Below are 17,640 nucleotides of genomic sequence, written 5' to 3' on the forward strand. Positions count from 1 at the left end.
ATTTGCCGGAATTAAGTGAAAAGAGGAAGGAATGGACAACATTGAAATCTGTTGATTTTAATTACCCTTTCTCAAGTAGGAGAGCTAAAGGAAAGAGTCTGCAACAGTTGAGGCTGGGCCAGGTCAAGCAAGGAGCACGGAACTCATTCTGAGACTCTTACGTGGGAGGCAGGGCCCAAGTACTTGAAACATCACCACCACTTACCAGGTTGCACATTAGCAGGAAGCTAGAATTAGAAGTGGAGCCAGGACTGGAACCCAAGCATTTAGATAATGGGATGCATGTGTCCCAAGTAGTGCATTAACCCCTGGGACAAACACCTGTCACCCACTGAAAACTTTTTTCATTTATTTGAAAGAGTGATAGAGAAGTTTCTTCCATTTGCTACTTCACTCCCCAGTGCCCACAATAGCCAGGAATGGGCCACATCAAAGTCAGGAGTGAGAAACTACATCCAGGTGGCAGGGACACAAATATTTGGGATTTTACGTATTGCCTCCCAGGTACATTAACAGGAAACTGGATTGGAAGTGGAGGTGAACTCTTATCTCAGTCATCCCAAGGGGTGTGTCCCAGGTGGTGGCTCAACTTGCTATGCCACATGCACCACACCCCAGGGCCCCCAGAGTGGAACTTCTAAAAGGACAATTTATAGTACTGAATATTAAATGCCAACTTTCTTTCATTTGGACAATAAACATTTTAATTACTTTATTGAATTCTAAGCTCACCTAGATTAAAGTTTTGATATCTTACCTTTTGACCTTTTAAAAATATTTCTGTTCTTCTGAAGAAACAAAATCTTAAAATAAAAAATTCCTAGAACTTTATGATTCAACCAAAGTGCTGCCCTAGAGTCAGCTATTAGCATCTAACATTTATCACATGAGGAAATACTTATAATTAGAAGTGAAGAAAAAAAAAGTCATAAGCAAATAGAAAAGTATCATCTTTGACAATGTCAGGAAGATCTGCATTATCTAAAGCCATTCTATAATTTTATTCATATATTTTTGTGGAATTCACATATCTTTCTTACAGCAAACATAACACTGTAGGCAACAAGAAGCTGCAGTACTATTATTGTTTAATTAGCAGCAAATTAATATTTTAAATGTGAGTATCTGGACAATAAATAGCCTGCTTCTTTGGATGTGAATGTTTCAAATGTAGTTACCACTGCAGCTTCATAATGTGATTGCTATTTTACAGAGCTTATACACACACACAAAAATATGATCTTTGTCTATATTTTATACAAATACAACAGTAGTTTGTGAATACATTTTAAGTACATGATATACATGATAAGCCACTTGATTTCCCAATATCACAGAATAGCGATTTTAAATGCAATAAAAATATACAAAATTCAGCCTGGAATGCAGATTTTCTTCTTTTCTATTTTGACTCAAAACTTTATCATTAGAACATTTTTAGAGTACTAGTCCAAACACTTTTTCATTAGCTAAAAATACAATTTCAGCAGTCCAGCTTATGTTCAGGCATGACGAAATCCACCTCCTAATGGATTCCCAGTCTGTGTTAAATTCAAAGGGCTGTTAGTAACTTACAGCATGTTCTTCACTCCACACCCTATTGTAAAGCCCACTTTCCACTCTGAGTTACAGTCACCTTGTGGACAAAAGCTGGGTTTGTTCTGGTAACATTTGCACGTCCAAGATTTCCTTTTTGCAAGTGCACACAAATACATTGTGGTGGTGTAAGTTTGTTAATGACAAATGAAGTCACAGTATAAAAATATATTGTACACCTTTACACCTAATGCAGTCCTTTTTCTATGGATAAAAAAATACAACTGAATGAGACAGAGGTTTGTAGCACCATGGAGAGTTGTATCCCAAGTTACATTAGCAGCATGATCCAATGTAATATTGAAGGAGTGTTTCTGAGAAGATAAACATTCATTCTGGTTCATCTGTACCACGGAAGCTTATACAATGAAGTGTTTTACATGTTAGCAATAGTTCTGTGTCATTGCTAGAGCTAGATAACTTATCAAAAGACACTGCCTTCCATCCTCATAGAGTTGATGATGTTGCAGAAGGGCCTAACGGTGACCTAAGCATGCCCTTACCGGTGCTGGTAACATTACTTTGTCTTGTATGATCCCAGAGGAGTTCTCTACGGGCTTTTAGCACAAAACTACACACAACAACTTATGTAGGGCTAAATAATAAGAACAGAGCATCTGTGTTGTAGACATGGCTATTGACATAGTATGAGAAAAACAAGACAAATTCAACTTAGATGCTCATTTGTCAGAATAGTCTGCCATTGCTAATAACAAATACTCAGCATTTGAAAGATCTCCTCCAACGTCACATGGATCTCAGTAGGCTAGAAGCAACTTGGGTGAACTGGTATTTTCTTTTAACTTACATACTGGGAAGACAGTGTGCTTTGAGACACGTAAACCTTGTAAAAAAATAAACCATTGTAAAACCTTATGAAAGACACACACTGATTCTGTGCAATACAGCAAATTGATAAGAAAACACTGTAAAAATGTACCTGTTTAAAATACCATCTACCATTTTTTTACACAAAGCATTATATATCAAAGGCCTACATATATCTCATCTAATGGCACTTGAAACAAATTATAATAAGTCTTAAAATAAAAGGCATAACCTATAAGAAAGTTATCTGTAAAGATTTAGATTCATTTTGAAAGTGCTATATCTTGTAATATGTGTAGTATAGAGGTTGACCAAGCTCTATTTTTTAAAAAAATATTGGCCTATAATATGTGTATTGCTCACTAGATGCATGATCCTGAAAATATGTTCTCTATAACATTCATTATTAGCTTAATAAAGCAATCAGCTCTGGCTCATGTTTCAGTCAGTATATGGTTTTTAAAAACCGCTACTGTCCAAATTAACACAATATATCGCTATATCCCAACAAAGACTAAGAAAAATAAAAGCACAAGCAACAAACAAGTAAAAAATACACAGCTTGAAAAGAAACACTAAGTGAAATTAAAAAAGATGCATCAATTGTGATGCATGATCAGCCAGCACAACTGATGAACTTGGTAACAGGATTTTAAAATGAAAGTTCCAACAGTGACAATAAAGATGATATTAGTACACATCAATGGATAATATTGCTTACAGTGCCAAGATCCTTCCACACCCACACTTCTGTGTTTGCTGACTCTTTACACACATGTGGAAGTCAAACTGAATGAGGTTCAATATCTTGTCTGAGGTCCAAATTCTGAACTAAAATATTTATTTTGTTAATCCCTTTTTTTTTTAAACCAAGCTAAGGCACTACCCAAAATATCAAGGATGATCTATTCTGGCCACTGGAGATTAAAAACAGCATTGGCAAAAACTATTTTTAATCCCATCCAGTTGATATTAAAAAAATTTTTTTTTCCCTAGGGAAAACAAAAGAGCCAATTCTCTGTCTCATCCTTGTTAGAACATTGTGCAATTAAAATAAATGAGTCTGCCTCATCTTTTAATAGAAATTCTCTCAAAAAGGATTTAGTGACCACTACGGTCAATTTTAAAAACAAATTAGCTGAATTCCCTCTTACTTTGAAATGTTATTCAAGTCTGTGGGGGCAGAAACAGCAAAGAGGAGTACAAAGTGAAAATTAGGACTCCACAATTTTAACACTATGCCCTGAAAGCTGTGCCTCCACATATGTGAATTCCACACAGGGAGAAAATCAGGTTGAAATACACACATCTAGATGTATGTATGTATATGGCGCCATTCCCCGGTTCCAAAATCCTTTATTTAATAAATCCTGGTACTCCCTTTTATTGTGTTAAAAGCAAAATACAGCCTACGAAGGCCATTGTCTCAGTTTATTAATTTGATTTCTTCTTAAACACATTTTAGACTGAATAAAGTAGTGCTTCCACACTTGTGATCTGTGGTTTTTATTTAAAAACAGGTTTTTTATTTACTTGTGCTCTGTCACCACATTTCTTTTTTTTCCTTTTTTATGGTGATTAAAGCAATATTGAACACTAATCATTCAACTAGAGATTTAAGTAAGCAATCTGTTTCATAGAAACTAAAGGAAGCAGTAAGGAAGCAGAGCGCAAAGCCTACTTTCAGAGCAAACATTCTCCTAACCAAAAGCTTAGGAGCGGTTTGAAAATTTTAAAAATGTATTTCCTTATTAACATATATAATTTTAATGCCTTTGGAACACACTTTTTTTTAATAAAATGTAATTTTCCATAATAAAATTTAAATACATACGTATAAAAACTACTGCTCCTAGGATTAAAAAAAAATAGGAGCATGATAAAATATCAGGAGCCAAAGCTCCTTCGGAGAACAACTTTGATTCTATGAAGTGCGATAAATGTGTGTGTGTGTGTGTGTGTGTGTGTGTATAATATACATAGTGAAACCCCCATTTACATTATTACAATTTACATTCTCCACAAATTATACTACTCCCAAATATTTTAAATAATGTATTATAGTCAGTAATCTGCACTCATTTTTAGAAATTCTTGGTAAACATTTTTTTTTTTTTTTGCAATCTGCAGTGATAACTGGCCCTACGAAAGGGAAAGGATCTCCCATATTGGGCCAATGAGTGCTCAGAAATAGTTTTTCTTTTTTAAAAGAGAGATATACACTCTTCCATAAACTTCCCTCTTCCCCCCGACCCCAGCAGATGGGGTCCCCAAATAAGGTGTTAACAAGTGCTTAATAGATATGTTTCTTAGGTTGATGTCCCCATCGACCCTTAGAAAAATACAATAACTGGAACTTTGAAAAGATTGGTGGCTGTGTAACTTAAGGAAAGCCCATCATAACTATTTTATTCAGTGAAGACAATGCTGTTGATTGTTATTTTCACATTTATGAAGATAGTGCTTAGTTACTTAACTGTGTCCTCTATAAACTCAACCTACTTGCAACACTCCTCTCATTTCCTAGAGATGTGTAGAAGTGGGGTTTTACTGTATGTGTGTGTGTGTGTATATACACACACACACATATATATATATTTATTTATTTTAGTCACTTAAAACCTTGTGGTAATTCCTCAAATGGTTTTCCACTAAGGCATTAAACTTCAAATTCTCCATCCGAAAATAGCAAGGAAAGGATTCAGGCTGAAGGAGAAAGGTACGATGGGGAGAGGGCCACTGCTTTTGGCTCTCAATAGACCTGACTTAAGTGGTATGCATTTACTTTATTCCTAGAGTCCAAGTTTTCAATCCTGGTGATGGAGGGTGTGATCCCTAGACAAACTTCCAGGATTTAACTGGGGCTTCACATCTGCCTCCCTGCTTAGGAGTCATAGACACTGAGACCGTCCACTCTGGGATTAACACACCTACTGTCTGGAGCTCCACGACGGCCCTAGATTCCCAACTGACTGCAGACCAACAATCCAAATAAAATTGCTGGTGCACTCAACCCAACCTTTGGCTGTAAAAGGTGGCAAAGATGAAAAGAGATCTATGCATACACTGACTCTGAAGACTGTGATGCGATACACTCGTATTAAATGGAAAGACAGTAAGCTAAGAAGGATGAAAATGACAAAATATCCCGTCTACTCTAATTAGGGCCAACTACTAAGTAACATGGAAAGCTATGTTACCTTACTAGGAGTCTCTTTTTGCTATAAATACTGGTGCTTTGTGTTTAGGTTTTGTTTTCCTTATATGCTCATAATAAAGACAGTAAATATTTTAGCCAGACAATAGCAAGTCTTCAAAATATACTGATCTGAGAGTATGGTATGTCTAAGAATCATCTGTTATCTCCCCCAAAATGGATTCTTAATTCAACCAAAAGTTGATTATGAATCCACTTAGAGGCCCAGTAAAAATTTTAAACTCTTGAGTTATTCACATATGTTTTATAAAATTTACATTTTAATGCAGAAAATTTTAATGAGCCAAATGTCAAAAGGTAGAGCCATTGTTACTGGGCAAACAATGAAAATTTTAAGATCTAAAAGTAATTTGAACATGGGATCTGTAAAACTTTTTAGTTATAATAATAATGGCTTTCCTATATGAAATAAAACTCATAAAATAGGACAATTGGCAGTGAATCAGGACAAGATACCCAGGTAAACATAGCTGAACACAAATGGTTCCAAAGCTCATTTAAAAAGCTAGTTTCTATCTTATACTGGCTTAATGAAAATTGGTATCATACAAAAGCAGAAATTTTTATACTGTCTTAAAGTAGGCACTAAAATAAAAATGGTCATCTAAGGCAGGGCTACACATCCGTTTCTGTAATAAACCCCCATCTGGGAATCCTACTGAAAAGCTTGATGGAAACGGGGCAGGGTGGTACTTGTGCTTAAGCTACTGGTGAAAGCTGCGGAGAGTGAGTGTAGAGACCCAAGGCCTATAGTGTTGCCAGGATCCTGAAGATCCTGTGTTTGTGGGGGGAGCTGGGAGACAGAAGAATGCGCTTCATCTTGGGAATAGCTCATTCCAAGGCTCCCCACGGATATGGGATTATACGGAGGACCATTTAATGGTATGAAATTAAACAATTGAGAAAAATCCAAGGCTGGTGTGTTGAGGGGGTCACTGATGGAGACAGAGCTTTTGGACAGGGCGAGGTCCCCTGCACCGTCATCCAGGGACCCGCTCTGAGGCTCCAAGGCTAGCTTGGAGGATGACGATGCCTGGGAATCCTGGGATGAAGAGGGTGCGCCACCTTGGAGCTCCATCAGGTAACTCTCAATTTCCCCCTTTAATGGCTGTTCTTTTTCAGGAATAGAAATTGCATATGAGGTAGAACTGAATGGATATTTGAAAGAAAGGTGGTGAGAGGGATGAACAGCATCCATATCTATGGGGCAGGTCATTCCCAAAGGCAAAGTTGTGATCATTTGGTGGGCAGATCCCGAGCTCTGCATGGACTGAAATGGAGTGTTATAGAGGTTTAACTGCAAAGTGTTTGTGAATGGCTTTGATAACAGTTCACTGGAAGGTAAGGACATCACCGGAAGGAGCTCATCTTTTATAGGCACAGACACATTGCAGGTAAACGGATCCAGGAAATCCACTGGTTCCGTTTTCACCTTCAGAAGCTCTTGATTGTGACTCTTCTTCATATGTCGAGTTAGGTGATCCTTTCGTCCAAATCTCTGTGCACAGTACTGACAGAGGAAGTCCTTTCTTCCAGTGTGCACCACCATGTGTCTCCGGACATCCTTGCGGGTGTAGAAGCGGCGATCACAATGCTCACACTGATGCTTTTTCTCTTTAACCCCACCAGATGACTTGCCTGCATGAGATTTAAGGTGCTCCAGAAGCACTCCTGTGCTTTCGAAAGTCTGCAAACACACCTTACAGGTGAGGTCCCCGCTGGTTGCGGCATGCAAGGCCAAGTGACGTTTAAATCCGAGCTTGGTATTATAGTTCTTGCCACACTCTTCGCACTTAAACGTCTCTTTGTTAGGGTCGTGTGTGTGGAGGTGATTCTTCAGATGGTCTTTCCGGTGAAACATTTTCTCACAATAATTACACTTGTGGGTTTTCTCAGGAGAATGAGTAGCCATGTGCCTTTAAACACAGATATATTCTGTAAGTAATTATCATCACAAAAATGGCATGTATTCACTTTTCACATGGGAAGCTAAACTACTAGGCTAACACAGAATTACCTTAATATGGAAACTGTTTTACTTAATATGTACCACAAGGATAGTTAATATACCTAAATACTGCAAAACTTGAGCCATTTAAATTGCCACTTTAGTTTTTGCTGGTTTTTAGCTATCGTTACAAATGCAAATGAGCAATACTGAATATACTCACGTAAATGTCCAAACCCTTTTCTCGTCCTTATTTCTTTCTATACACGGAAATTCTACTCTTTTAAGCATTTCATTTAAAAAAATCCAAAGATACTAACACATAAAAGTATGTGACTTAGAATACTAAGAACTAGCCAATGTCTAACATATTCAACATTCCTCTTGGCAAATCAGCTGAAAAATGTGTATACAAATACATACGTTTACAGTGGCTTCAAATGGCCAACATAAGAGAAAATATAATCTGAAAGACAAATAGAGTTTAATACCTTTGTAATTTGTACTTAGAAACAAAGGCCTTGGTGCAGTCTTGTTGTATGCACTTGTAGGGCCTCTCTCCTGTGTGAGAGTAGGAGTGAACCTTTAATTTCTCAACACTGTTAAAGGCCTTGTCACACAGTTGGCAAGGAAAGTTTTTTCTTGGTTTGGTTTCACCACGCTTACGTTTCCCTGAAGGGACTTTCTGGGTATCTCTTACTTCTGACAAATCACCAGGAATGACAGTGGCCATCGCAGCCTAAACCAGGCCTTCTTGTTGGACACTTGGGAACTGCCCAACTCCACTAAATGATATAGCTTTAGGTGGCTTCTCAAGTTTCATGTGGTCGTAAAAGAAAGCAAAAAGGGACTGGAAAAAAAAATAAGAAACAACTAGTTTGTAACTAAACTCAATTTTTAAAAGTTTTATTTGCTATGTGATGCTTTTGAATTAAAAAAGAAACCATAAAATGGATTCAGCTGGTCTGATGTAATATCTGTAGGTTTCTTTATATTTGTCAAAAAAACATATAAAAGCATTGCTCAGAATGAACAGTTCATACATACCAGGAAATTCCACCTGACAAATGTTGTACTTAGGCATAGCAGTAGTGATTTCAGGGACCCTCAGGAAGCATCGAAACACAAGTCTAGAAGGGGTACTATCAACCCTCACTAGTCACAAGGCATGAGGGCGCATATATCTGACTAAAAACATCAAAGCACACATACTTTCACTTGGCACGTCCACTCTGGTCACACACTGGCTGGCTTATAGGACAATACAAACAAGCAGCTGGAACCTCTTTTAGGCACCTGTGAACCACTGAGTCCTTGGAAGTCCTTGATGCACAGGCACCAGAGGCCTGAAAAAGCTGAACGTCTTGCCCAGCATGACCATGTCCATTCTAGATGGGTGCCCTTACACTCTGAGGGATTTCTGAATAACAGTGCAAAATGATTCTTGAAATAGTGAAACCTTTTGATGTTACAGTATTTGAAGAGCATGACTCCATGTTGTTTTTGGGAAAAGCGCATGCTGAAAATAATTTTCCTGAACACTTTTCACATCACAGAAAATGATTTTGTTCACTGGGAGCACTGGGAATCAGCAGGTAAGCTGGAGTCACCAGGCCTCCCCAGGAGCTGGTGGGGGGTGGGGTAGATGGGGATCAGCCTGTGCTAGTCAGTAACAGTGTGCAGCAAGCCTGTTTGGACTTCTGACTTAATGCGCAACACCTGTGCAAGAATACAGCCTTACAGAGGTGATTCAGGCTGGTAATGAGGTGTGTTCGAGTTTGAATTCATTATTGGTGCTGTGAGAGAGTGAAACATACAGATTGTACAGCAAAGAGTGTTATCTATCTTTTTAAACCAAAAAAACTCTAAAACTGAATTGAAGCCTTTAAACATCATAAGTGAGAAACTAAGTATTATCAACTCTGTTTCTCACAGTAGGAAAATCAACCTCCCCAAAAGCCAATCAATGCGAGTGTTAGCTGATTCCTCAATGTCTATGAATACTAATTTAGTGATGTACTTTCAAAAGACCACAGAAATGATAATACTTGTAACCTCCTTTTAAAAGATCTGACTTTTTAAACTGAAAACATAATATGTGGCTAAATGACTGTATTCAACTACCATTCAGATTGGATTTTTCATCTTACTATGTTTTTAAGAAATGAAAATCAACTTCCTTACCCCTTATGTCTTGGCATCAGCCTGACACCTGCCTTCATAAACTTGGTCTGTTCCACTGACTTTCACAGATTCCAGCTATACTTCTGCATAAGACTCGAAATACCTATTTTTTTTTGTAAAATTAAGTGTATTGTATGCTAAAAATGCAGAGACTGTCCGTAAATGGGCAAAATATAGCAAGCATCCATCTATTTGATCAAATCAGTAGTGTTTGCTTCGTCTGTCCTTTCCTCTTTAATAGGTAGATATAGGCAAGATCCTGTGTGCTGTTCAAATTGTCTAAAAGTATCCCTTACACTTTAAAAGGGACATTAACACAACACAATCGACTTTATCCACGCTAATATTAATATGTAGTCTCTGGTTTTAGATTTTCTAAATCTCAAGGACTTGTTCCTTTTCTGTCATACTCTCATCAAAACACAACTCCTTTGTGGCCCTCAGAAATACCCAGCTGTAACCAATAATGACACTGTAAACTCGCATAAGGTATTCTGCCATGATAGGAAAAATTTATTTTCATTATTTGATATACTAATATGATGCTTTTAAGTACCTGTTTAGAACAATTTGAGAAACAAGGTGATCATTTTCTAATGGCATAATCAAAATGGAAAACAAGAACCTACATCCTTGTATGTAACTAACATCTGAAAATATTTCAAAGACTGGTCATACGTGCCATTTTGTTACAAGATTCAACATAATGGGCAGAGAATTCCATTTAAGAAAAACAACTTCAAAGTTATTTTAAAAAGTGTTAACAGCATACCATAAGCCAATATGCAAACATTTTGATTATATTAAAACTGGTGATACTCAATATGGAGTAAGAAATACATTTTGTTATCTTTGTGTGTACATACTGAGCAATGAAGAATTGCACTGATTTCAAATATTACACTTTTCTAAGACCAGCTGAAATTTTTTCATGGCTGATAATACCTTTTCATCTTAATGCATTACAAAACTTAAATTATTTATCATAGGCACATTTTAAACTATAAGAAAATTATGCAGTTGTGAGCTCAACATCTATACACAATCGAAGACCATATTCATAATATGCATATCAATACTTTAAAAGATGCATGCATAGAATTATAGTGATTTTTGTTCAATGCATACCTGACTGCTGATGGAAAAAGACTCAGATTTTGATCTTAGCCAGTCCCATTAACTCTTCGTGGAAGAGAGTGGAATCCAATCCTTCCCATTTTGGCCAATCTAAGGTGGAAAAAAGAGAATAGACTATACTCTAAATGGAACCAGTGCATAAATGATGGGAAAAAAAGCGCAAGAGAATTGCAACTTTAAGGCACATGCGTACATTCCATTCTCTGCTGATGTCATGCATTTTCACTGTTTGCAAATTTTTATTAGTTCTAAGCACATTTACATGACCAAATAAATGCAGAAATAAAAGGTAAAATAGTATTACCTAGATAAATGGCAATTTGTGATGCTGAATGACTCCCCACGTTTCCCAAATTCAATTTAATGTGTTTTCAAAAACTTAACGTGCATATGGAGAGAAATGGATAGTAGGGTTACTGAAGGTAACCAAACTGAACAAAAATTCATTAAGTTTAATACTATCATGGGAGAGACAAACTCAGTTCTGTCTTGGAGAGGGCATCTAGAACCACACCAAAGAACAGACTCCTGATGAAAACACTCACACCCACGCTGTGCACACTTGTGCAACAGGGGCTTCTCAGAGCTAAACTCTTGTTACCTGCAATACCTGCCAATCTATTATTCAGAATGCTGCAAGGATTGTTGAAATGTAGCAATAGCTTTGCGCTCTTTAGATTTCAAAAACATGCAAAGGAGATTAAATACAGGTTTGATACAACAGAAAAAGGTGTTAGCAAGGAAGCATCATTTGGTTTATTGGTTTTTGGAGATCACTGTTGAAAATATATTAAAATAGCTTAAAAATGCCTCTTAGCATGATTGTTAGTAGATTGAGAACACTTATAGAAAAAGATCTGTTAATAATTCTTGAATATACAAGTAAATATGGAAAGAACTGTGGTCAAAAGACAGAAAAATTTAGAACCATCTACTGGAGAGTACAAGGCATGAAAGATTAGTAAACTAAGTATTTTTAAGGTGAACATTCAGGACTAATGATTCTAAGAATTTGGGGGGATATATATATAAATCAAATAGTTTTAAAATATAATAACAAAAGTATTTGTCAATGACAGGTTAAATGAAAATAATCTTAAAGTCCTAAACACAAATCTAATAATTTTCCCTGAAACAAAATTTTCACAGTTTAAAAATTTGATGATGTATAATAACTGAAATATTTAATAGAGGACATTCAAGCATCATTACAATTACACCATGGATATATTTGAAAGCGGCAATTATTCTCATAGTTTAAAAGACAAGAAAAAATAAAAATTTAGACCAATAAAAGATATTTTAAAAGTTAAAGCAAAAGCTCCATTCTTTTGTAAAGCATAGGACATGCATAAATGGAAGAACTGAATTCTGCACATCAAAATTGCAAAATAATAAAATTAACTTTGTAAATACTTACTTGCCCAGGGCACATATACTGAGTTTTTGGTAGGGTAATTAAGAATATGAAAGACCATTCTGTGTTATGGTGTTATTTTAACAATATAAATACCTTACAAGTGTAGAGTGTTTTCATTATTGCCTCCCTGAAATTCACTGACTCCAGAGGTGGGTGCATTTATCATCACTGCCACTCTAAGGTGAAGCCACAGACGCTGAACCACTCGATAGCATGTGCGTGGTCAAGAAGGGGCTGGTGCCCTCAAACTCTTAGTTCACTTTTATTCTACTGTGTTCCATGACAGAGGCAGGTTAGCAAATCAATTTGCAAGTGGGTAAATCCTGTTATTACACAAGGGTACTTTGAAAAGTTCATGGGAAATTTGAATTAAAAGATAACTTGGTTTTGGTGCAAAAAAATTTCTGAAATTGTATACATGAGGGGTCTGCAAAAAGTTCATGGAAAATGTGCAGTTTGAAAAACACTATGCATGGATTTAAATATTTTTTTGCACTGAAAAATTATTTTCATTCTACTTTTCCATGAGCCTTCAGAGGTACTCTTACAATCAAAAGCCAGAAGAAGGGATGGTGTTTATTTTTCTCTGTTAGAGCTGCCAAATAATGATCTCCCAAGGGAAATAAACTTAAGACTTAAAAAGCATAAAAAGGCAGTTTACAAAGTAAATTTTAAACAATCTAAGTAACGACTAAAATAATAACTGGTATAGTATAGATCTGAGTAGAAAAAGAATCTAAAACCAAATTTGACTAATAAACAATACATATTTTTTCTTCTTTACCCAACATATTGCATACCTCATGCACACTTGTAAGATTTTTATTTGTGCTTATTGCTCAATGGCGTTTTATTATAAAATACTTGAGCATCTAAGTATTTCAATCCAGTCTAAAATTATGTATCCTGTTTTGAGATACTTTAATAGTCTACAAATTACCTGTTATATATTTTTCAGTAGTAATAAAATAATAAAGCATCATTTAAATTTTTTATCATAAACAGTCCCAACTTTATGGATAATTTCCTTAAAATCAACTTATTTTGAGTTCTTATGAGCTTTCAAGTAATTTCAAAGGACTGCTAATTATTTCCCCAAACAAAAGAAATTGGGAGCTGGTTAGAATTATTTGGACATCTGATGTGTAACATAAAAAAATACAGTTCAAGTAATCCTAACTAAAATTAACTGTATGCTCTCATTTATACAATTAGGAAAAACTGTTTAAATGTATTAGGACTACTATTCTTAAAAATCTTCAATAAAAGCTGTACCTATATTTTTATTGTCCACTTTTTAAAAAAAAAAAACCTTATCAAAGATTGGTTACTATGCTCTTCAGGTGAGGAAAATTCTTCTTTGTCTTGGTCTGAAGAATCGTGAAGCAACGTAGAAAACATGGACACCCATTTCAAATTGTTCTAAGATGGGAACAGCAGGTCAGAATACCCTTCCAGTTTTTGTTTGTAACAGGGCAGGAATTTTTTCCAGGGCAACTTTGTTATACATAGAAAGAACAGTTAGAGGGAGTATTGCCTGTAGCTGAGTACACACATACAGCTTCATCTTCCTACATTTTACCTGATTCTGAAACAGTGACTCACACAGAAAAATAGCAAGCAAAAATGAGTCATACAACAGAGGGTCTATGGAACCCAATTCCTATGTGAGCAAAAGAACAAGCTTGTAATGAAAACTCTTTCTGCATTTTAAATTCCATAGTTCTGACAGTCATTTTCCTAACCATTGTCAATTTTTACAACACTTACCTGCATCAATAATTCTTTCATATGTAAAAGTCAAAACAGATTTTGCTAATTAAGGGCAAATGCCAACAAACATCAAAGCTTTATTCTCCCTCATGCTAATCACAAAATACCATTAGTAAACAATTCAGAAAATGTTGACATTTACTTAAAAGCATGTTTTTTATATAAACAAGTAGGTTGCAAAAGGAAACTTACCAGTTGGGAACGATTTTATGCATACGAGATAAGAGTTTTGAATAATATGAAAGCAACTATTAATGAGATACTATAATTGAAGACAGTCAATTTTGAAGGAAACACAACAGCATACTTAGTACATTTTTAAAAACAACTTCAGTGATCCTGTATAACTGAGACATTTTTACAGCAATACATTTATGTAGGTTTCTAAAATCACTAATTAGTAAAGAATAAAAGAGAAAAAACTATTTTGCAATTATGAAACATGAGAGAGAATGAAAAATCAACTGTAGGCAGTAAAGGGGCAAGGGTCATTGCAGTTTTAATCATTGCTGTTTCCCATAAATAGAAGTGAAATAAGTATTGACTGAAGAAAAAAAAGAAAACAGGGCAAGTGTTCACTAGCAACACAATGACCTACAGATTTGCTCAAGCACACAACAAACATAAAGCACAATATACTTATCTATAATCCAGCCAAATATAATGTAGTGCGGATAAGGGATGCCCTGGCAAACTGAATATGCTAATGGAAAGGTAGTTTTGTAAACCTAGCAGCAATCTGAAAAGTCTTAAGCGTAAAACAATAACAATGATAGTAACAAAAAGCTGTCTGGAACACTTACTTTGCTTCAGAAAATAAGCCTTTTCTGATTGGCCTTATTACTAAGGAATCAACTAGAACAAGTGGATAACATCAATCTGGCCCCCATTCCTAACAAAGATTTGCAAAGTGAGAACATGCCTGAGGCCTTATATCAGCGGCTGGCAAGAAGCAGGAAGGATGGTGAGCTGCTGGGGGTGGGGGTGGGTGGGGTGCTAGCTGCTCTCTGCAGAGAAGAGCAGAAAGGAGCTGCATTTTCACCGTGAAGCAGGAGACACAGCAAAGGCCTGAGCCTAAAACCCGTGCGTTAGAGTAGGGTCTTAAAGAACTCATTCTATGTCGGGGATACAGAAAATTATAGCATTTTTCTTTTTTTTTTCTTTTTTTTTTTTTTGACAGGCAGAGTGGACAGTGAGAGACAGAGAGACAGGTCTTCCTTTGCCGTTGGTTCACCCTCCAATGGCCGCCGCGGCCGGCGCGCCGCGCTGATCCGATGGCAGGAGCCAGGAGCCAGGTGCTTTTCCTGGTCTCCCATGGGGTGCAGGGCCCAAGCACCTGGGCCATCCTCCACTGCACTCCCTGGCCACAGCAGAGAGCTGGCCTGGAAGGGGGGCAACCGGGACAGAATCCGGCGCCCCGACCGGGACTAGAACCTGGTGTTCTGGCGCCGCTAGGCGGAGGATTAGCCTAGTGAGCCGTGGCGCCAGCCCAATTATAGCATTTTTCTACATGAGTTAAATAAACTTGATAAAAACCAAGGATGATCTTTTTGAATGCCTGTATTTGATATTTTTAACTTATTTTGAGCAATTCATTAAATATAGTTCTAGGACAATGTTTTTGAAAACTTATCATAAAAATTAGCCTTCCTGAACTTCAGAAAGGTCTTCTATTTAATACAGAAATATTAAAAACTAACAGAAAAGTGAAGGAAAAGAGTAGACATATTTGTTTTCAAGAAGCACTGGTGGGGCAGACATTTTGGTGTCACTCAGGACACCCACATCTCATATGAGAGTGCCTGGTCTGAGTCCTGTCTCCTCCTCCACTTCCTGCTAATGAGCACCCTGGGAGGTAGTGGGTGGGTGATGGGTCAAGTACTTGGTTCTTGCCACGCACGTGGGAGGCCTGGCTGGAGTTCTAGGTCCCAGGCTTTGGCCTGGCCCAGCTCTGGCTGTTGCTAATATTTGAGAAGTGAATCAGTGGATGGAAGATCCTTGTGTATTAAAGAAAGAAAAAGAAAAGAAAGAAAAGAAAGAAAAGAAAAGAAAAGAAAGGGAAGGAAGGAAGGAAGGAAGGAAGGAAGGAAAAGAAAAGAAAAGAAAAAAGAAATGAAAAGGAAAGGAAAGGAAAGAAAGAAAAGAACTAACAGGAAAAAGTCAAGGAATTCCAAAGTGGAACCAGGAAATTCCATCACTTTTATCATTTTCACTTTTATCATCTCTACAATTATGATGTTGCTTCAGGCCACTAATTTTTCTAGAGTACCCAGACAGAATGAAAAGATGACCTGATGAGATGGAATATTCACATAAATGTTTTTCCAGTTCAGAAACATTTTCCTTGGTTATTTATTTTATGGAACAAAATACCATATGAAGTTAAAAAGTTTTTCTTCTCTTTTAAAAGTACTATCTTAAAGATGTATTACTCGGAAGTTAGCATTTAATTTTAACTTCTTGATAGGGGAGTTTCCTATGATTGCATATTCTTATTAAACTAAGAAAGCTAAGAAATACAAAGGAATGGTTCATTAGGGAATTTTCACTTTCATCACATAGGGCAATTAGTATTTGCAAACAGAAAAGGAGAGCAAATTGTACAAAAGAGAGCAATGATGTCTGAGAGAAAGAGCCACAAGTATACTCAAATACAAAGTAATATTACTTAAGCAATACTTGATTCTTAGATGACTTCCTCAGGTTTTTTTTTGTTTGCTTGTTTGTTTTTTTGTATAAAACATTTCCAAGCTATTGGTGATTTATTATTATAAAGGAAGTAGCCCCTAGGTCAGCTCAATCTGAAAATCATATATATCCCAAAACTGTGATGAGCTATTTATTACCACTCACCCCACTTCCACGGGTCTTAGAAAAATGTTTGCTCCTAACTATAAACATGTTCACACTGAAAGAGCCTCAACATTTGGAGGCCATTCCTCCATTCAGGTATGGTTAATTGCCTAATGTGATTAAAATCACAAACAGAGAAGAATCCAAATTCCATGTTTGAACTCCCAGGTATCTATACTGAATCTAACTATGAATTCAAAGAGAAAGGCAGAAATCAGATGCAATACGTGAAAAGTGCCAAGGGAAGAAAATTTTTACTCGACTATTAAAGCTCATGCAGAGAAATTAGTTTCAGGCCATCTCAAGGTAATGTGCACTTTAAATAGGGGCTTGTGCTGTTGCATACACAAAGAGGTTTAGTAAGGGCTGAAGCTTCCATAGCACTCAACAACGTGATGAAAACAGAATCCACTTCAGGTAAGGGTCTGCTTGTACCATCCATCTGTCCCTCCCAAATTATGCCCAGGTTAAAATAATTCTAAAACAACCACTTCCACTTATTCCCAAACAGTTAAAGGTAAATGAGATCAGTTATAGGCAAAACTGTCAAGTCAGAAGTTGCCATTCCCTCCTGGGCCTCCAGAGGACCCCACATACTCTCCTAGCTATTAGAAGAGATTTGATATTTAGATTCCTTGGTCAATTCTACTTGATTGAGAATGGATTTGAAAACCTTCCTTCTCT

General features: G+C 36.6%; 1 protein-coding gene across 5 annotated transcripts in view; it reads right to left on the bottom strand.

Annotated features, from left to right (window-relative positions):
• Positions 1–982: 982 nt before the first annotated feature.
• PLAG1 (PLAG1 zinc finger) overlaps positions 983–17,640 on the bottom strand; it is a 50,662-nt gene continuing 34,004 nt past the window's right edge. Inside the window, exons 3-5 of one of the 5 annotated variants that reach the window (XM_017341312.3) lie at positions 10,902–11,000; positions 8,081–8,439; positions 983–7,557 (exon numbers count right to left, since the gene is read on the bottom strand). In XM_017341312.3, coding sequence (XP_017196801.1) covers positions 6,297–7,557; positions 8,081–8,322 — 1,503 coding nt within the window. In that variant the 5' untranslated portion in view covers positions 8,323–8,439; positions 10,902–11,000 and the 3' untranslated portion in view covers positions 983–6,296. Of the gene's footprint in view, positions 7,558–8,080; positions 8,440–10,901; positions 11,001–17,640 lie in introns of those variants that run through there. The other 4 variants (XM_002710501.5, XM_051843751.2, XM_017341313.3 and 1 more) reach the window with 4 other exon arrangements.

This window comes from Oryctolagus cuniculus, chromosome 6 (assembly GCF_964237555.1).
Source record: "Oryctolagus cuniculus chromosome 6, mOryCun1.1, whole genome shotgun sequence".
Lineage (NCBI taxonomy): Eukaryota > Metazoa > Chordata > Mammalia > Lagomorpha > Leporidae > Oryctolagus > Oryctolagus cuniculus.